Source organism: Cuculus canorus, chromosome 7 (genome assembly GCF_017976375.1).
Source record: "Cuculus canorus isolate bCucCan1 chromosome 7, bCucCan1.pri, whole genome shotgun sequence".
Lineage (NCBI taxonomy): Eukaryota > Metazoa > Chordata > Aves > Cuculiformes > Cuculidae > Cuculus > Cuculus canorus.
In genome coordinates, this window is record NC_071407.1 from 498058 (window position 1) to 519129 (window position 21072).

At 45.8% G+C, this 21072-nt stretch overlaps 2 protein-coding genes across 2 annotated transcripts in view; one reads left to right on the forward strand and one right to left on the reverse strand.

Annotated features, from left to right (window-relative positions):
* GPR26 (G protein-coupled receptor 26) overlaps positions 1-21072 on the reverse strand; it is a 144902-nt gene that overhangs the window by 40339 nt on the left and 83491 nt on the right. The gene's annotated exons all lie outside the window — the stretch shown is intronic.
* The window catches only part of CPXM2 (carboxypeptidase X, M14 family member 2), a 68990-nt gene continuing 55317 nt past the window's right edge, over positions 7400-21072 (forward strand). Inside the window, exon 1 of the mRNA XM_009560108.2 lies at positions 7400-7738. Within this exon, the coding sequence (XP_009558403.2) occupies positions 7462-7738 (277 nt within the window). The 5' untranslated portion in view covers positions 7400-7461. The remainder of the gene's footprint in view (positions 7739-21072) is intronic.

The following is a 21072-nucleotide window of genomic DNA, read 5'->3' on the forward strand; positions in this document are numbered from 1 at the left end:
TTACCATTTCCAAAACTCAAATTCAGTAACCCAATGGTTAACGTTACTCTTTTATGATACAACCCTGCTCAAGTCAATAATAACTCTAATAGTGTTGATCCTGTTAATGAGCAGGATATGTGACCACACCTTGAGAAATAAACTCAGTCTTGGAGATCTTAAAGTTTAAATATACAAAAGTGATTGAAAATGGAGATGCTGGTCTCCCAAATGTCCTTTCCATGCTCAGCTGTTTAATGATTTTTGGAAACGAAACACTTCATATAGGAGTAAAAATGTAACGCAAATTTCACCATCCCACATCCTTGGCAGAATTACTGCAGGGACTTATGCAGACAAATAGATGGGTGTATTTCAAACAGTTGGGCATTTGTCGTATGAGATGGCAAAAAGTGATCTGGAACTTTATAATTTATGTCACGCCACACATTAGTAAACATCTACATAGGCTTAAAGCTTCCCTGTGTCTTTAGAGCCAATCCCTTCACCTTTCAGGCAGCTTTTTCCAACGTGCTGGCACAAGCCCTTTTTTAATGGCTATAAGTCAGGTTCAAACAAGTGTATTGCCTAGCTGTGAAACTATATTGTTGTATCAGGTAAAGCAAGCCTGACATGAACCTTTGATGCTTTCTGTGTGACAAGTGAAAGCTCATTGCAGTGGTTTTCCTCCCCATGAATTCTTGCTTTTCCACTGTTTTAATAAGTGTATGCATTGTGGAAGGGACTTACAGCATAATGTCAAAGACGTGATGACGAAGATAACCAAACTACACTATTCCCACCTACTAACAAATTCATTAGCTGTAAGCGATGAAATGTCACTCACTTACATTGACTCTGTTTAGACATGGACATAAGCTCTGCAGAGATGCAGTTACCACGTGGAAGTATGCCATTATATATTTATTACCCCAAATGAATCACAGCCACAAACAGTGCTTGTGTCTGAAAAGAATAATTCCTTGCTATTCTGTCCTTAAAAAGCAATCCTCAAATACAGAATGTTCAGGGAGCAGTCTCTGGTGACATCGCACTTGCCAGCTCTACTGCATTTATCATGACAAAGTCTATGGCTTTCATGTGTCATCTTCAGTTCCCAGAGGACTTTTGTCCATGACTTCTCGGGCTACACTCAGGCTGTGGATAGTGAAGAAATCCCAGGAAAAGCAGCCTTTGAGCAAGTTTCAGGCAAACTCTGCACTGCATTTCCCTGCCGCTGCCTGGGATGTGTTAAACATACGTCTCACACTCCACATGGCACAGGGACAGAAATTGGGGCCAGGAAATACCAGACTGAAATGTGAGAGTCATTATTTTTTGAGATTCAGATGTTGGCAAGCAGGTGATGTCCATGAGAATTCACTGAAAGTGGGATTTTTTGGTACAAGTAAATGAAAAAGGATGTTCCAGCTGCACATCACTCGCAGCCTGGCTGTGTGCACAGCAGGAGAATTGCGTCCCATTTTCTCCAACTGCTCTGTAAAACTACTGTTATCCAGTTGTCTCTGTCGTCTTACTGCTGGCTCAGCCTCACTGTTAAAACAAAATGCACATAAAATCTTCCCATTTTTGAACAAAGCAAAAAGCTCTGCTTTAAACTGCCAACGAATGCAGACCTACAGTCTGTCAAAGGCTCATAAATCAACTGAGAATGAATAGTATTAGGAAAAAATGTCATTAGTTCTCATTTTTGTACTGCTAGCATTTCAGAGTTTTTGATCTCAAGGCAGCCTCTTCGGTCCCTTTCCCGGTGAAAATCCTGCTGGCACTGATCCAGCAGTGGGTGCCAAATGCCAAGGCAGTGTGTTGTCGACATGAAACCTACAGGCACTCTGGGGCAGGGAGAAATGTAGTTCCCAGCACAGAAAAAAATAATCTATTGCATTCTTTGCCAAAATGCCAGAAATACTTTTTGGCTTTTTTTTAAATTGTCATTCTGAAAATGTTGTTTCTTCTCATCGGTTCAGCATGGAAGGAAAAGTAAAGAAACCCCGGAATGCCAAAGAGTGCACAGAGATTTTTCACTTCTCCAGCAGCAATGAACTCATGCAGATGAATCTGATCTAAACATCCCTAAATAATCATGATGATCAGTGCACTCTCTGCTCCTCATTCAAAGCACTTCTGCCATGAACCGAGCCATCGCCTAAAGAAGATGGCTTTGGGATGCTCAAAACACAACACCCACACAGTTCCATTTCTTGCGAAGAGAGGGGTTCATGTAGTGAAAATCATATCATAGTACAGGGAAGTGTAAGAGAACAAGGAACTTTTGTTTCCATGGCAATCCAAGCTCCTTCTCCAGGCTCAAGCACAAAGGCAATATGCTGGATGATTCTCTGAAGGTCATGTTGTTCTTACAAGAGAAGTAAGAGAGAATATGCCGGGCTAACTGCCCCAGCCAGGACGCAGAATGCATTGCTAAAGTTAAAGTAGGCAATTATGAAAGGAAATAATTGCCTTCATTAATGTCATCTGTTTATTCTAAAATCTGTTTTCCTAAAGGAAAGAGCAGCCTGGCTGGGAGCAGGGGAGCAGAACCAGCTGCGCTTTAGACTCACTCGGAGTTTGTACCATTATGAGATGTGCTCAGAAACAAATGTTAAGATCCTGGGTACTTTTCACCCCTCACCTGGCAAAATAATGACATTCCGTTCAAAGCCAAATGCCTCTTGAAAATGAGTAAAATGTCTCCATAAGACAGCATGTTTTTTGTTCCAGTCATGTTGCAGTGAGAGCCACTCTTTCAAAGATCTCCTTTACCACCAATAAGCGTGTGAACGCCTGGACACCCCAGGGATGCAGGTGGTGCACATAGGTAAGCAGGGCAGCTCCTGAGTCTCTCTCTGTTAAATACATGAGAATCAGGCAGCTAAGAGACACATAAATGTTAAATGCAGGTACTTTGTATTTCCCAGGGTCAGTTTTAGGTTTCCATTTCCTCTGAGATGGTTTGACCTTGTTGACAGCAGGGGTAAATGCTTTATGAGGAAATGAAAATGACTTTAAAAAGTGTAATTCTCTCTTGTTGCTCCTTTCTGTGCTTCATGATTTACTACAGATCTGAAGTACAAAGGAACAGAAACTTTACTGGTGTTCAGAAGGAAAGTTATTTTCAGTGTTGCTTTGTTGCCAAGGCCTATAGAAGACTTATGTGCTACCTCAGACAGTTCCTGGGGAAAGGCAAGGAAAGAAGGATGCCTGCTTCTTCATCTCTCCTTTCCAACCACAAAGCTCTTTTCCGCTTAAAAAAACCGATGCACACATTCCAAAAGAGAAGTTGTGGAGTCACCCAGCAGTTTGAAGTTGAATTAAGCACAAACGTGCAATTATATAAATACAAATGAAGATCCTGAACCAGTGCACGTTTACACACACGGCCCTGCCTCTCTTCAGTGAAAATGCATTCCTTAGTCTAAACTTCATGAAGTTATGGTTGCTGATGATCAGATAGGGAGAAAGAAAGCTGCAGAAGTGGGAGGGGAAGAGTGCGATACAAGCCTGGGTCTCCCAAGGACAAGCTACTAGTTCCACTAAAGCCACGTTGTCACAATTACATGTGAAACAAAAACTGGGAAACACATTCTCCAGGCATAGAAAAGGCAGGAAAGGGTAGCTCATGTGTGCTCTCCCACTACTGGCACTGGAGCATGTCCGGCTCAGGGGTGGCATGGGGACTAGTGCAGCTAAAGACAACTTCATGCCTGTGGCCAGGGGCAGCTGGGAGCGGGTGATGTTGAAGGTGCTCAAAATTCGTGTTTTGAGAAGTGTTAACCCAGCTTAGAGGGTAAACCATCATCTTCCAGATAAGCACTTCTTGGGAACAGAGCAGGGAAAGTCCTGATCATTTGCAGTTAACAGCATGTTGTGTTTCACTTAGGCAGGACAAAAGGTTTAAAGTAAAGTGCAGAATGACTTATACAACATTGCTGGTGTCGGTCCAGAAAGGGAGGACAATGCTGGTTACAGTCATTCTACAAAAATATTAGTAGCCTTTATCTCCTTCCACATTCAAGTTTTTAAAAGCTATCATGATACTTCACAAGCGAAATAAGGATCAGCACTTAGGCCAAAGCCATCTGAGACTTCTGTGAACTTGATCCTTCCATGCCACTCTAATGAGAAAAAACCATCTCCTTTCCTGTAAGTTGTGTGTCACCAGGATGCTGGCTGAGAGGCAAAAATGGTAAAAACATCTTAGAGTGAGGTAAACCAACATTCTGCCTAGAGAGAGACTTGTGTGTGTCTCCAGCAGAGGTCTGGGAGGAGCAGCACAGTGCCCACATGCACACACCCACAGCAAGCGTGACAGCCCCAGGGAGAGCAATACGGGGGAGCTCGTTACTAAGACAGGTTGAGATCAGGAGTAGTGGATATTGGTAGGTATGTTTGCGTGAATAAAGCTTTCTTAAGGTAGGTACATAGAGAGAAAAAAGGAGAGGGTTATTTGTGGTGATTCGAGGAGGGGAGGGAGTGCGTACAGCGCTGCCTGAGGTTCTGCAAAGTTCCTACCTGCAGCAGAGGTGTGCAAGCAAACCTGCAACTCCCCAAGCCTCTCGGTGCATCCTGCTGGGTGCACCCTCGTGGCTGATTGCAAGCTCCTCACCAGGCTTCTCTTCTGGCTCGGCTGTCTCCACATCAATCACGCACGGGCACAGCCGCTTCTGTTTCCAGCAACGTGTGGCTCACGCGGTGGCCGTTTACCCTGGGTCATTCGGAGAGGGGGCCCTCGCAGGGACTCGTAGCTACCTGTCATGCGAGGAAACTTCTCTGAGGTCCTCGCTTGCAGCCTGCCGGTGAACTCAGACGGCTTAGGCGTGAGATCAAAGAGTGACGTGAAACACTGCTGGCACATAATCTGGCCCCTAACGTTACCACCACCACCTCACTTAAACAACATGAACACCAACAACACATAACAAAGACTTGACTTGGGGAACAGTTAGGCTGCTATTTGTGTCACTCAAATGTATATTTTTACATAGATTAAACAAGTGCAGGTCTGATGTGGGCAGACGTTTTTTGCTTCTGTGTGCAGCTCTAGTCACACATTGACGGATACGCAGCTACGACGCATACTCACCTGTTAAAGAGCCCAGAATCCAATATGACACTTTGTTATAATATAGATGGTAAATTAAAAAAAAAAACACACAATTTTCTCTTCATAGAAGACATACCGTTTTATAGAAACAGACTGTTGTACGTGAAAGAAAACAGATGATGTTTACATACATACATCATCAAAATGTGTAAGTGTAAAGCTGACAAAAGCAAATAAATTAAAATTCCCCAGATCACATTCCTTGGGTCTTTAATTAATGAACCCTTGACTCTATATTTTATGAAAATCTTGTTCCGCTTGGAAAGGAAAATCCCCTTCTGTTTCAGTGTATCCTTCTTCACCCACAACGAGTTAAACAATCATTTGCAGATAAAGCTCCTTTAGTTACTGGAGAAAGAGATCATTGATGATATTATGGAAAAGTATATTTTTCTCTTCTCACCATGTGTGAATGTCCTCGATACTTGCAAAAGAGAGACTGTGCTGCAAATGCAAACAAAATTACCCACATTTTCTGCAGCTCATGCTCTGCCCTCTTTAGTTAGGATAAAGCGAGGAGAGGACTGGATACTTTGGAAAGGGAAAACAGAACACCTGTGAAATCTCTAAAATGGAATATCCAGGATATCCAGCCTGCCAATGAATAGAGAACAAGCAGCCTGTTTCATACACCGTATCCAGCGGGTCTTAGCTCCTACTCAGCACTCAGCCACTTCACGCTCTCTGCCGAAGGGGACAAAGCCATCTCCTCCGGATAAAACTATCAGCAAAGGCTGATGGGAAGCAAGTTTCAAGTAAAGGACTTAAAAAAAAAAATCCTAATTTGGTAAAACAGTGATAAAGCACACTATCTTTTATTCTAGTTTCAGAAAATGAAAATTTTTGCCTTTAGTAACAGTCATCAGATTTTTAAAAAATGTAAAACTGAAGAATGAAAATAGAATTGCCAGTGAAAGCATGTTTTGTGTAAAAAAAAGGACAACAGGTACATTATAATCTCTAAACTTCTTTGGAGACAGTGACTAAGAAAGCAAAGATGATCATTAAATATTATGGGACTGGGTCACCCAGTCTGAAAGCCAAATATACCAGAAGATACTGGTACTGAGATATGAAAATATGCTTATTTTGGTATTAAAGTTGTGAGAAACACATAGGACATGCAATTGCAAAGGCAGAATAAAGAGTGGGTTTACAGATGTAAAGCTTTCTCCCGGATGACTGGGCAACGGCGAGAAATACAATATTCATGATGAAAATATAAGTTGGGTGTTTTCAACTCGAAAGTAATGATTCATGTTTCATGCAAGCCAACTGCTGCACATTTCCTTCAGCACTGATGGCTATTTTAGAGCTATGAAAAAGATGAAAGGTAAGATTTTATTGCCAAACTGATTCCACTAATAACATGGGGTTGCATGGGTGCAGCTGCCGGCACGATGCATCCTAATCCACTTGGAAGATGGTTTGGAGAGAGGAAAAGTCAGGATCCTTACAAAAAGAGTGAGGAAAGGGCCCACTGATGAAACACTCCCTTCTTTGCAGCTGCCCGTGGCGGGGCCGGAGGGGACACGGCGGGGCCGGAGGGGACACGGAAGGGCTGGAGGGGACACGGTGGGGCCGGAGGGGACACGGCGGGGCTGGAAGGGACACGGTGGGGCCGGAGGGGACACGGAAGGGCTGGAGGGGACACGGTGGGGCCGGAGGGGACACGGAAGGGCTGGAGGGGACACGGCGGGGCCGGAGGGGACACGGTGGGGCCGGAGGGGACACGGAAGGGCTGGAGGGGACACGGCGGGGCCGGAGGGGACACGGCGGGGCTGCAGCTTTGAGGGGACGCGAGGGCAGGAGCGGGGCGGCAGCGAGCCCACCCGCGGCAAATCCGGGCCCTTCCATCCCCTCCCGTTCTCCCCCGCCCCGTTCCCTCCCTTGCCTTCCCATCCCGTTTCCCCCAAAGACCCCGTCCCGCCCCCCCTGCAGACCCCCATCCGGCAACCCCCTTCCCATCCCGTCCCTTCCCGTCCTATCCCACTCCCTAGCTCGCAGCTCCCATCCCCCGTCCCTTTCCGTCCCCCTCTCCCATCCCACCCCCATCCCATCCTGTCCCCCTCTGCAGCCTTCTCCCTCCCGTCCCGTCCCCCCGTCTCTTGGCCCCCTCCCCCGCCGTCCTGCCCCCCCCCCCCCCCCCCCCCAGCAGCCCGGTCCCGTCCCGTCTCCTCCCATCCCATCTCACCCCCACCCCATCCATGCCCGTCCCAACCCCCGGGGCCCCCCTCCCATCCTGTCCCGTCCCCTTCCCTCCTCTCCCCTCCCACGCCCCCTCCCACCCCGTCCCGTCCCTTTCCGTCCCGTCCCCCGCATCCCGGGCCGGTGCGGGCGCTGCTGCGGGCGCGGCGATGGGCGCGGGGCGCTGCCTGGCTCTGTGCGCGCTGGCGCTGCTCGGGGACGCGTCCCGCGCGCTGCCCGGCGACGAGCAGGACTACTACCTGCAGGAGATCGGCGACAGGGACCACTACTACGCCTTCCCCTACCCCGGAGAGGAGTTCTCTTTCACGGAGCGGCCCGGGGGGGGAGGACCCGCCCGCGCGGAGACGGGATCCGAGCCGAGCAGGAAGGGGTTAAAGCCGAAGAAAAGCAACAAGAAAAGCAAATCCCCGCCCGAACCGCCGCCAGGTAACTCCCCACCTCCCGCTCCGAGACTCCAGCGCTAGCGAATGGCCCGTTCCCGGCAGCGTCCGCGGCGGTGGCGGAGACGAGGCGTTCGTTTGTGATATTTCACCGAAGACACTTCAAATGGGGTCTTTCACCCCTTCCTCATGAAGTAGAGGTATCGCAGAGGGGCGATGTGTTAACTGTCCTGCGCTCTGACCTGGGAGTGGCCTGAGCTACCCTCGGCAGGTGCCGTTCTGTAAGCAAAAGGCAGACAGATGCTGTGGTAAAAGCCAGTTGTGTTCGTGACGCCGCACTTACCTCTTGCCATTTTAATCTGAGAGGTTCCTGAATTAATTTTACTTATAACCTATAAATTTCTTAGACACTTCGCTTTAAGGTCCTCCAGAGGAAGGTATGTAAACACTGATCTTCCTGTTGGACTAAGCCATAACGAGCTCAATGTGATTACTGACCTGTAAAATGAAGAAATTAAAGAGCAACAAAAATGCCTTACAATAAAAAGGGCCGCCCCAGTTCCTTTTTCTGTTTTCTGCATTTGATTGGATAAAAATATGGAATTAAAGTTTGCAGAAACTTGATCGGCTTTTACCACCCAGTTGCTACCATTAAGACCATTAAGAATAAATTGCCCCACCCCCAAAGAAGAGGAATTGCTTTCTGTGTTTCCCAGATATGTGGGAGGTGCGTTGTGGGTTTTGGGGTACTTAGGAGTGAGTTTGTCTTGTGAACTTTAGTGCTGTAAAATCTGGGGCAAAATCCCCCTCCCCTGCAGCTGCACCCCCGTCACTGGTAGCGTTGGCACAAGGTTTGCAGCAAACCCAGGGATCGAGGCTTTAACTTTCCTCTGCTCCATCTAGCAAAGAGTAGTTACGGTATTTCCCGTTTAATGGTAACGCAAACAGGAATGAATTAACCTTTCATTAGCAAAGATATAGGCTTTTCTAATAATAAACAGCGACAAGAAAATACCGTTTTTGTGACCTGGAGAACCGTTTGCGGGGCAGGCAGCTTGCATTGCTAGCGTAACTCGAGGAAGAAGCCAAGGCTGACAGCAAATACTCCTTGTCTGGGGAAATGGAGGCACAGGGGGTCTGTGCCCACATCTGTTCCCAACCGGACAATCCTACCTCAGTGACCGGCATTACTGGGTTTACTATCTGACCACGGGCAACATATATGTATTAAAGCTACCTAATTAGGAACCAGGCTTTTTCTTCTGCAGTGTGGTGGAGAAGTGTGGTGGAATCCAATAAGGATTTCCAGCCCGCAGTGGGATGTTCTGCAGATCAGCTCTGCTTTCACCTTCCGTCTTGGCTTTTTCCCAGTTTTCCCAGCACTGTGGCTTCACACATACTCCACTAAACACGAAGCAACGAGGACAGCCAATCTGCGAGGGCAATGATCCCCTGTGTTTACACACAGGTGTCTTATTCCTTCCTGCCTTACGAGTGCAGAGAAGGCAGCGGCTGTTCCAGTAACTGTCTCCATTGTTGGGGGATGCTCATTCCTTCCAAACTGGGTTTGGTTTATGAGTGGTAGACTCAGCTGTACAAGATTCAAACTATATTATGCGCCTGGCCTACTAGTGAAGTGTTCTGAGGTTGTACAGGTAGCTTGAATTCTGTAATTTCCTAGGAATGTTTGATTTTGCAGACGGAATCACATTCATTTTTCCATGTAGGACATTGTGGAATTAGAAAAGGAAAAAAAGACCTCAGACCACAGAAAAAAACTCAGCCAATTGACATGTGCAGGATTCATCTTCTAATTTACTGTGTTTTACTTTGCACCCTACCACCAGAATGACCCAGGGGGCCACCTTCTCTTCCTTGCATGGCTGAGCACAAGACCAAGAGAGGCATGGGAGAGGCTCGTGATGCACCACCAAAACCGTCTGGAAATAGCTCAGTCCCTGCTTCCACAGCAGGCTTGTGCTCCTTTGACACAGCTGAGATTCCAAGCTCTAAACTTTCTCCAGCTGGGCACAATAAGAGGTTTTAAAGCCTATGAGCTTTGGAAAAATAGCCAGAAGTACAACAAACAACCGATATTCTCTGTTAAACTTTGGCTTCTTGCTCCAGTGGTGAAAGCTTGACACCAACTCAAGGAACTGCCTGTTAGGCTTACTTTAACAGGGAAGATGCTGTGTGTTTCCTCGGGAGCGGCTCCTCAGGAGCAGCTGAATGGTTTTAACCACAATAGCCCTGAGGAGCCCTAAGGCAAACACCTGGCAACGAGGATGGCTGCCCTTTGTTAAAGATATGAGTGGAACCTGGAGGTTTTTAGCTGGAACCACAGACAGCGTTAAATATTGGGTTGAATAGTTCCAATTCCTCCTTTCTCCTCTCCCGAAGGCAGGCAAGTGCCAGGTCCTGCCCAGGCAGTGACTCCAAGGCTCAGTGCTGTGTCACCATGTCACCACGGTTTGGTTTGGAATGAGGATCTGAAAATCTGGCCCTTTGCAGAGGTCCTGAAGTAATAACACACCTCTCTAATGTCTCACACTTGGCCTGCTCGGAGAACAGCTAGGATTAATAATAGTGGTTGCCGAAGAGATACCCATGAATGGTGACTCCAAACGTGGCTGTGTAAATCCACGTGGTGTGTATAGATGTATGCATTCATGTGTTTACACACATCTGGGACTCACTAAACAAAAAACTTGGGGTTTGTGAGGCTCCCTGGCAGCCAGGGCATGTGGGATTAATTAGTTATAACAAACAATAGTCTGTTAGTAGTTGGGATGAAGAAAGTGGGGGAATGGGAACATGTGATCTGCCCTTGGGCTGAGCAGCTGGTACTGATCAGCCCTAGGTTTGAATCAAAGCTGAAACAAAACAGCACTCTGAAGGATGCAGCACACAGCGGATGACGTGAACTTGATTTGTTTAAGATGGTTACTGAAGGTGGTGAGAATAGAGATATTTTCAGTTTGTGAAATATTGGTGTAGGAATCAATCCTGTTGATGCCAGTGGGTTTACAATGTTTTTTTTTGTTTTTTGAAGTATTATTAGAATCAATATTTGCAATCCTCGATTGAGCCTTCCTCCGTGTCCCTTAACTGGCTCCTAAATGAAGTGGTGCCAGGTTGTCCAGGGAAGCCAAGCAGTGGGATTGACAGGTTTCTATATGTGTGCATTTCCGTTTTCTAATTCCACCCATGTTTGCTCTTTCCAAAGCCCATTCAAATCAGTGAAAGAGCCGTCTTAATGTTGATGTTTTTCTTTTACAAGGCCATTAACAGAGTTGCGGCCTCAGGTGCCCTCTGTGGGGCAGAGCCCTGCGGCCCTCTGCGCAGGCAGGAGTTGGTATGAGGGGTTTATGGGGCTGTGGTCCCCAAGAGCCCTGCTGGGTGTCACAGGTGGCTGTAGGCGGTGACCGAACAGTGCTGCTGTCATTTCTAGTGCGCTCGAGTCTGCCGCGGTTAAAGCTGGGATTACTTTGATTTGATTCACAAAACTTGTACTTGTTCTAGCAGATCTTGTTCTGGCTGTGCCTCAGTTCTGACTGCCTTTGGAAAATAAAAGAGCAATATTCACTCGGAGCTTGAGGCCATTCCCTCTTGTCCTGTCCCCTGTCACTTGGGAGAAGAGCCCAGCTCCCTCCTCTCCACAACCTCCTTTCAGGTAGTTGTAGAGAGCAATAAGGTCTCCCCTCAGCCTCCTCTTCTCCAGGCTAAACACCCCCAGCTCTCTCAGCCGCTCCTCGTAAGACTTGTTCTCCAGCCCCTCACCAGCTTCGTTGCTCTTCTCTGGACACGCTCCAGAGCCTCAACATCCTTCTTGTGGTGAGGGGCCCAGAACTGAACACAGTATTTGAGGTGCGGTCTCACCAGTGCCGAGTACAGAGGGAGAATAACCTCAACAGAGGGAGAATAACCTCAAATAGGTTTGAGGTTGTGTTTTAGTGCGTGCGTATTTTGTGTTTCACAGGCCTTGCAGTGTTGGAGCTCTGTGCAATCCAGCGAGGGGGGTGTGTGTGTGTGTGTGCGCGCGCAGTGATGGTGATTACCTCAGTTGCTTTCCCCAGGCCTGATGAAACTCTTCACATGCATCACTGTTTGCTTGCTTATTTGCTTATTTTTGTGTAACATTGCTGCCTGTTCAACAATGTAATTTTAACGGGTTTTGGATTTTTTTTTTAAATTTATGTAAAGCACAGGATTTCTTGTGTGGGTCAGGATCTCACTGGACCACGTGTCTGAGGAGGGGACAGAAAGGGAAGGCAAAGAGGGTGAAATGGCCAGGGTGAGCAACCGAGAAAATTACCTTGCAGAAAGAACGTCAAAACATAAAAATAGACTGGTAGCACTTTAATTGAGGTGCTTGTCAAGATATGAGATGATGGAGGCTTGGAGAGAGATCAGTAAGTGAACGAGGAGAGAAACGCTTTGTCACAGAGATATTATTCAGAAAGAACAAGGCAGATTATGGTGCAAAATGGTGATGAAGACCTGACGAGGGCGTGAAGTTAAAAACATGATAAGTTAATGTTGTAACTGGCATTTGAATGGTGAATTTGTTCTCTAGGAAGAGAGTAGGAGGGACTGACTTGTAAGGTATTGAACTGATGGCTGAGAGCACTTAAGAAGTCACCAAGACACTCCAGCTTTCCAGCTAGAACAGAAGGAAACAGAAGAGAAGGCAGTCTGTGAATCAGCACTGCTTGCCAGTATGGATGGGATTAGCAAAGATGGAAAGGGGGGAAGCTGAAAACAGACTGGCAGGCTGAAGGTGTACTGGGAGAGCTAGGAGGAGGTCTAGGAGTAGAGAGTCAGTCTTCCAAAGACATTTGAAGTCCAGCGTGTTGAACTTTACTGGCACATTAGAGATGGGGCAGTGCCTCAGAGCTCTGGCTGGGAAGAAGTAATTGAAATATTGGTGTGTTGCCTTTGAGTGGTACACCAGGGCCGAAAGCCAGGCAGGGCAGGCGGCTTGCGTGGGTGTCCGGCAGGGTGCAGAGCCAACAGTGGCTTCCGGCAGCGGGTCAGGGAACGCAGAGGTGTGAAGGGAAATGGGGGAGGAGCTGGAAATACAAGAGGGTAACAGGAAACAGGCGTTTGGGTTGGGGAACTGAATCGGAGGGTGAAAGGAAGGTAGGGGGAGGACTGTGTATGTAGACTGGTATTTAAGTGATAAATGACTGGGCTAGGAACTAAGAACAAGTAGCACAGAATTACCCATATGCTGGGTAATTACCAGCGCTGTTGTTTTCCAGCATTTCTTAAGCCTTGTAGCTGGCTTCCGTTCCTGAGAAGCCTGGAGAAAGAGGAGCACTCCTGTGACCTAGAATATAGATCATAATTTTAAAGCTTTTGCTTAAAATTCTTATACAAGCAACCCTTCAGCATGAACTCATTGGCACTGGGTGTATGAATTTTAATATGACCTGTATCACACCCTAATTGGCAGATGTGACAAGGAAAGATGAAAACATGTGGCTTTTAATGAGCTTGCTTTCTTCTACCAGTTTTTATTTCCTCTTCAGCATTTCTACAAATATGTAGAATAAGGAAAACAGCGCCATTCCATTTAAGAGCCCATCCTTTAAAGAATGGCACAGTAAAAGAGGGCAAAGGATGGTTAAGAGTGAATAATGAGCAATGCCTTCAAAACTGGCCAAGCCTCTTTGATTAGCATCTTTCCTTACCCATGGCTTCAATGAATAATGTAACAGAGAGAAAAAAATCGGAATAAACACATTTGATTATGCTAGAGAGATCCGTTTTCTCCAATAATTCTCCTAGCAGCCTGCTCTGAATCCAAACTAATTTTTAAGGTGAGAAAAATGCCTCTTTAAATAAAGAATGGTTTCACTGAATAGATTTTAATAGTATGACCCTACGTGTAGACTTGTTCCTGAAATGCCAGCGTATTACAAGCCACTCATTATTTGAATTGATTCTTGGTTTTTAATGTCATTTTCTGTTCAGTGAGCTGGCTAGACAGGTCAATCTGATGGTTTGCAATCAAATTTCACTTATACCTTTTGGCTTTGGGATGCAGACTTCTGTCAGCTGTGTGAATTTAGACGCAGTCAAAAAGCTGAAGTGGAAGATCTGGTGCAGAAGAGGCAATTTCTTGAATTTTCAACATCTGAGCCTTTTCTTGCTGGGATTTTTTCCCAATTAATTGTAAAAAGCAGCCTATGGAAAGATTTCTTGTCAGAATTGAGATTTGATTGTCATATTCACACATAGTGATTGCTTGTGCTTGTGTTATTGTTATGCAAAGGACGCGTCAGGTCTGGTTATGTCTTGTGGTGCTGCTTGTTTTATAAAGAAAGGCTTTTTGAAATGAACATATAAATATATGCCTTTAACACTAGTTTTTGAGGTACTCAAGGGAAATGGGAACAATCAAAGTTTGTAGAGGAAATTATTTGCCTTTACAAATCCGGTTGTCACACATGCAGAACAGTTCCTAGCCTTTCCTCAGCTCAAACATTTATGGAGAGAAAACAGGTGATAGGAGTAAGCACTCATGCTAGAAACAGGCAATCACCTTTAATCTTTCTGTCCCTGGGAGCTACCTTGTTGGGTGCTTTGGTCCTATTTAATTCCAGGCCAAGAATCAAAGGCAGCGTTGGAGTTTCCTTCATTTTTTGTGTGGGATTCTGTTCAGGGATAGTCATGGCCATCCTGTCTGCTCCATTGTAGAAGTTCCTTCTCAGGAACCTGCCTGAACACACTGTCCATGCCCTAACAAGAATGAAGTGCATGGACAGTGGAATAAGGGTGTCAGAGGACACTGCGGCCAGCCCCGGTATGAGTCTCTAGCAGTGCTGCTGTCTGACCATTTCCCATCTTCTCCTGACGTGCAGATAATCACTGAGCATCACAGGTACCCCTTTCAGGGGCTCCTCTGGAAGCCTCTCTCTTGCTATCACTGGTGACTTAAGAGGTGTCTGGTTGGGGTTTTGCATATTTAATGAACAAATGAAACCATTAGTAAAATAAGACTGCAATATTAATGCATTCCTTCTGACGCCATTACGTTTCTAATGGTCTTGTAGCACAGCAAAAGGAGCATTTATGATTCCCTTCCTGTGTGGCTTTATCATCCTGGCATGGGGAAGAACAGGGTGTGCTGGGTGTCTGCTCAGCACTGGAAGGGCTGGATCACCATGAGAGCAGCAGGGTGTTTTATTCCTGGTGCAGTCACCAGGCAGTGCTAAATCAACTTGACAGGTATAAAAGGAAAAGTGTTTCTCTTTTCTACCCATCGCCAAAAATGGCAACAAAAAAAGGTGAGAAAAACAAGCAAAGAAATGAAGAGATGCCAGATGGTGACTGAGTGTCAGAGTGCCGATGAAGGCATCAGATCGAGTATGTGGGGATCATTCAGAGCATCTGTACAGCCTGTGGGTTTAGCTGTTAATCTTTTTTGCTCTGCTTGAATTAAATTCCAAAGGATATTCTGGAGAGTATGCTGATAAGTATTTAAAGTCCTCTTGGATGTAAAACAATTCCCTTCTGGTGGATAACATACTGACATGGGCAAACAAGGATTTGTACCATATTATAGGTTAAAATGAGATGAGGAAAGACAATGGTTTTATTCCATGCTTCCACTGTGGCTGGTGTCATTTTTCTGAACGAAAAGAGGCTTTGGAGTGGCTTTCTGTTTCTCTAGGGGGTTTTAAAGGAACTGTCCTTAAAAATGGGAATCAGACCCAACACACTGTAGAGTATGATTTACAAAAATGTCTAGTAAAAAAATTATATGAGATACTACTAATATGTCTTGGATTAGGCAGAGTGCAAGATTTCCTGCTCTGACGCAGGGTCTGCGTGGGGCTGTGACACCGTCTGTCCGCTGCATTTGGCACTGTGAAAATCACACCAAGGCTGGCAAGCAGAGCACAGTGGCTCCCAGTAATTATGGCTCATGGGTGAAGTTTAGTGTCTGATTTAGTAGTGAGAGCACCCAGATACATGATTAATCTTCTCTTTACTTGTGGTTATTGACAGTATGGGATCCTTTAAAAGCACTGATCTGTGGATAGTCAGTAATACAGTCCTGCTCCGGTTTCACACAGGCGTTGGCACGATGCAGCATTTGTAAATGTGGTGCTGCATCCAACAGCGCGAACAAAGAATGCAATAAAGGTGGTTGTATACTTGAACCATGTTTAGCTTCTGTACGGGCAGCTTACTAGTCTGCTCACTCTTCTGCTGTGCACCATATCTACGCTGTAGTTTGTAGCTACTGGCAGAAAATACTGCTTTCAAAGCTAATAAACCCGATGAATGGAACTCTCTTTTTGGTTAATCACTTACAAGTCTATGTTGTGTTTTATATATTTTTTTTTAATAAATTGTCTGACAGACTTCTTTTATGTCCCTATGTCAGCCTTGGGCAGGTTGTGAATGCTGCGAGGAGTGTACCTGGCAATGGTGTTACTCTGCGATAATCAACATGATTCCCAAGGACCAAGTTCAACTAACAGTGCGACTTAAACCTTCCCAAATTTGATGTTAAAGGCTTACGTGCATTTTTATATTTATGAACTTATAAAAGTGCCAGAGTTTTGAAAGAGGTGTGCTCTTGTGCTGAAGGCAACAGACTGAAATCTAAGAGAGAAGCTTCTGTCCTTAAAGTGGCCACAGTTAGTAATTGTTTTGGTAGTGGTGATTGAAACTGTAGTTGAGGTTTCTCCATTTCATCCACTGGGAGTTACTACAAATGTGAAAATAATCATCAGGGCAGGGTTTCTCATCCCCTTGCCCTTAGGTTGGAGAATCACAATCATCTTAGTTCTCCAGCCTCCATGCAGCTCCTTCTGAGCTTTATGAAAAGAGGAACATCTCCTGCAGTGTGGGCTGAGAGCACCTGTGTGCCTTGGGAACTTGGTGGTCAGCAGCTTTCCTTGTGAGATATGTGTTCATGTCAGCAGTGAGAGTGCTTGACCCATCTGGGCACCGCTTATAGTCAGATAAAGTGATTCATCCTCTTCCATTGCTACGTCTGGTGGCCATGTTTCACCCAGAGCTTGGAGCACTGGACATGTGTGCAGTGTACTGATTTGGTCAGGAAATGCGGACAGACAAGTGCTTAGTTTGGAATCCTAGTAGACAGCAGTCAGATCTTCACTGTCCGGAAGGAGACACTACCTGCAAGATCGTGGGAAGCTGGAGGAAGGAGGAAGGACCACTGAGCACTCAGTTGTTTGAGTCGGAGAGGTGCCCGCCCTTGGAGATATTTGTCTGAACCTTGCTTGAACTCTTCCAGCTCCTTCGCTCTGCAGTGTGGAGCTGGGGCTTCCCAAGAGCTTCCCTGCCAACTCCCAGTTCTTCCGTCCTCTCAGCTTAGAAGTATCGAGAACCATGCCTTTCCCAGGGTATTTTTAGCATTCCTTTTTCCGTGGGCAGGAAACTGAGGCCTGTTGAAGTGCTGTGTGCATGGAATTTAAAAGCTATAAATGGAGCGGTTAAATCCACAGAACCTTGGGACTTCCCTGGGCTTGGGGCATTTTTTTAATTTATATTGTCTAGTTCCCTTAATTGGCTTCTCCCTGATGAGCTTATGGGCCCGTAGAGAGGGGCAGTAAATGGATGGGCTATGGCGTGGGCCATCGCCTTTTTGACAAGGAACATCTGAACACTGAAAAGTCCTAAGGATTCCAGCTTCCAGGTGAAGTTGGGCAAAAACTCATGGGAAGCCGAGCTGGTGAAATGTGGGAGAGAAGACCCTGGCTGCAGAGTGTGTGTGTCCTGAGCTCCTTAAAAATTCTGCTGTTTGCAGAAGTTACTTTTGGGAATAATGAATTGCCTGTGCAACCTGGGCTCTGTCCTTGGATTCCTTCATCAACGGTATGTTTTCCAGGGTGATTCCTGTGCTGCCTTGGGGTTTGTGTCCTCGCTGTGAGCCAAAGCACCAGCCACAGACTGGTCCCAGGGGGAGCATCTTGGAAGTTTTACTTCCCTTTGCTTTGACCTCTTGCACTCTGCTCTCAGGGTTCTTCCTGAGGATGCAGCAGTCTGGACATAGAGTGCATTAAAGGAAAGGGGAAAGCTCTGTTGTATGAGCTCCTAAATCTTTTGCTTTTCAGGACTCCTGGGTATATCCTGGTGCGCTTGCAATCTGTGTGCACTTGGCCAATTTTTTTATCCCTTCACTGAAGCGGTTTTCAATTGTTTAGGAAAAATTGTTTCAGCGCATCAGCCACTTCTACCTCTTTCGTGCTGTCTTACAGCTTGCATCAACCATGCAATTAATAAAAAAGTCTGTTAAAGAGAGTGACTAAGCGAAAAGCAACCAAACTGTTTGAACTTATTTTTTCTTTTACTGTGTGCTAGAAAATACAAACTGATTCCTTTTTGGGGGTTGGGAAGGAGCACGAAGTTTGAGTTAAGGTTAATTTTAACCACACATCTTTCTTCTGAAATCATTGTCTGAGCAGTAGCTCCAGGCGCTGTGCTGACTTCTGTGCTTTATGAGAAGTGTTTGTTTTTATTCATTCCTCTTATTATTTCATAAGAAATAATAATAACAGATGGGATTTTAGGAAAAAAAAAAGGATAAATGTCTAAACTCTCTGCTAGAGCAGACACACCAGGTCTCCATAAAACCGGGACTTACACTTTATAAAGGTTTTAAACCCCAGTTGGATTGATTTTAGGTATTTCCTGTCACAGACTCTCTATATAGGTCAAATATTTAGCCCAGATGTGCAACCTGGAGGAGGGCTGGGCAGCGACCGAGACTAGCCTGTGCCGGAGGACGACTCACAAAGAAACTGAGGCTTGGGCAGCCGCTCTCACCCGTTCGGCAATGCATCCTTGCAGTGGGCAGCACCGTTGCTGCAGTGAGAGGAGGAGAGGGATTTACTGCAGGGTGTATCGACACATCTGGGTGCTGGGGCGTGCCGGGTGGCTTGGCAGTCTCTGCTGAAGCAGTCAGTCGCCTTTGAGGGCCCTCGTGCTTCTGCATGGAGGTGTGTTTGCAGCCACGTGTTTGTCTGCGTGCAGAGGAGGCAAATTTTAATGTCACTTCTGATTAGCAGCCTCTTCTTTGGGAAGATGTGAAACTGACAAGGATTAGTTTTCCCCAGACCATCCCAGGGTGGGTGACTCTCAGAAAGATGATGCTGTCCTGTTCACCTAGGTCATGCTGCAGATAGAGACTGCTAGTCTGCGTTCGGGTGATTAAATGTGTATTTTTAGTTTTAACCATGAAACAATGAAAGATGAGATTTCAGCTCCCAGGTAGGGTGACTAATGACTGTCTGCTGCTTAAAGGCAGAGCTCGCACTACTTCATCGTGCTGGCCCTGAAGTTTGCTGGCTCCCATCAAGAGCTAAGTCAGAAAGCTAAACTGGTAGAAAACAGCCAGAACTGAATGACAAAGTGATTCTATCTTCCTACCCCATTTTCCAGCGTTGGGCTTTAGGCTGCTGCATCAGAGGAAGCTAACGCATGTGTTTCAGGATTGTTTTCAGCATATTTTCCAGCTTAGAGAAAAGTAAAAGAAATGTAGTTTGGTCTATGCTAGAGCTTGACTTGGTTAAAAGTTGAATAACATTAAGTAGTACTGACGGGGGAGCAGCTGGTTTCAGCCTTGCTCAAGTGTAAATGCGATACTGGGAGTGGAGGTAACTGCTGCAGTTGTGATAAGATTTAATGGCTCATCACTCCTAATTCCTGCTCGATGTGCGTGGGTTTCATGCGTGCTCAAGGGAGAGCGAGAAGGTGGAAACTGGGTGATATCATAGTTGTGCCTTCTATTTTGGGGAAATGAGGTGTTTGTAGAGAATTGCTGAAGCTATTAATGTGTTTCACCACGAGGTCTACTTTAGCCCCAGGTCCCCATCCTTGTGATGGAGTAGATACTGTCCCTCCCTTTTGTCCCCCCCCTTGGATACTTCCTTTGTGCTGCCTGGGATCCCTGTTGTGCTCCAAAAGGGTGGCTCTGCTGCAAAATCCCTAGAGCTGCAGATTTCTTGGTAGATTTGGTCCGAATTTATGGTCATTTTCCAGGTTATTTATGTTTAAGGCATTTCCTGACTGTGTTGTCACTCTGTGCTGCTGCTTAGCGAACTCGCTATGCCTGCCTGTGGATATGTTTACCTTTGTATAAAGTTGCTACTACAGCTTTTGTAGAGGAGGAGGACAATAATTGCACCGTAAGACAATTTTATACTCGTTACAGCTGCTTTTATGCAGTTATACAATTTTTGGTAAAATGCTCTTGAGTGGAATTGTTGAAGTGGTTAAACTTCATCACTTTTATGGTGTTTTATTTATGAAGCCAGGGTCGTATCTTAAGATAACTATTTTCTGTCTTGATTTTGTACTTGTTAATGCTATTCTAAGTTTCAGTGTTTACTTTTAATAGCTACAATTAATGCTTTTATTGTGGAATCTTTGGTCTTGCAGTATACCTCAGTCATTTGACATTTAAGCTATTTCTGGCATGAAGAGATGTGTTTTTAATGGTAATTTTAGTCTTATACCCATTGTGTGAATGGTCTGTCTCATTTCTCCATTGTTTGGCTAAGTAAACTGGAAAAAAAGAATGTTTCTCATTTTTGATGGCTGTACTCTGCTTTGTGGCTTTAACTGGAATTTCAGAAAGTCTTCATCCCTTGCTTCAGAAAAACATCAGAGGAGACATTTTGAAATGAATAGCACAGAAGTCATCCTTAGTCACTACTCGTAATAATAAGCTAGGAATTTATATTTTTTTAGGCCATTAAAGGGAATAATGTCTTTTTCAGAGCAACTCATTAGACGTATTCCTTTGTGGAAAAAGTGGAAAGCTTGTCACATTGGGGTACAGAGGAAAGGGGACCCTATGTCACCAGCATCTGGAGACCTTTCCTAGCGGCTGTGCCTACAGGGTACCTAATGCCCCTGCCTGCCACAGTCTGCACTGAATACAGCTGGAACTCGCATCTTTTGTTAATGGCCTGGATGCCGTGACCAGGTTTGTGATATGATTCCTACCTTCGTCCTTTTACCGTGTCAGGTCAGCAAGGTGGTGTTCCCACGGGCAGCGAGGCAGGAGCTCCGGCGTGCCTGCCTGCACCTCCCTTTCCTCTGCCTTTCTCTTCTCCTAAAGAGATGTGGAGAAAGAACGGTGGAGACAGTTTAAGACAGGCAAGAGGTGTGGGCACTGTTTCCATATCAGCCCACCGCTCTGCCTGGAGGAGGCTGCCTGCAGGTGTTTATGGATATGGTTCCTTCTTCCCCCTGAGCAGAAAGACCACAGGCTGCAAAAACTGAGCTAGGAAGAATGAGAGCTGCTTCCTGTGCCCAAGCATGCTGACTTCGTGTGTGTGGGACCAGGCTCCTGCATGATAAATCACATCCCCCAGGGAGGCTGCACGA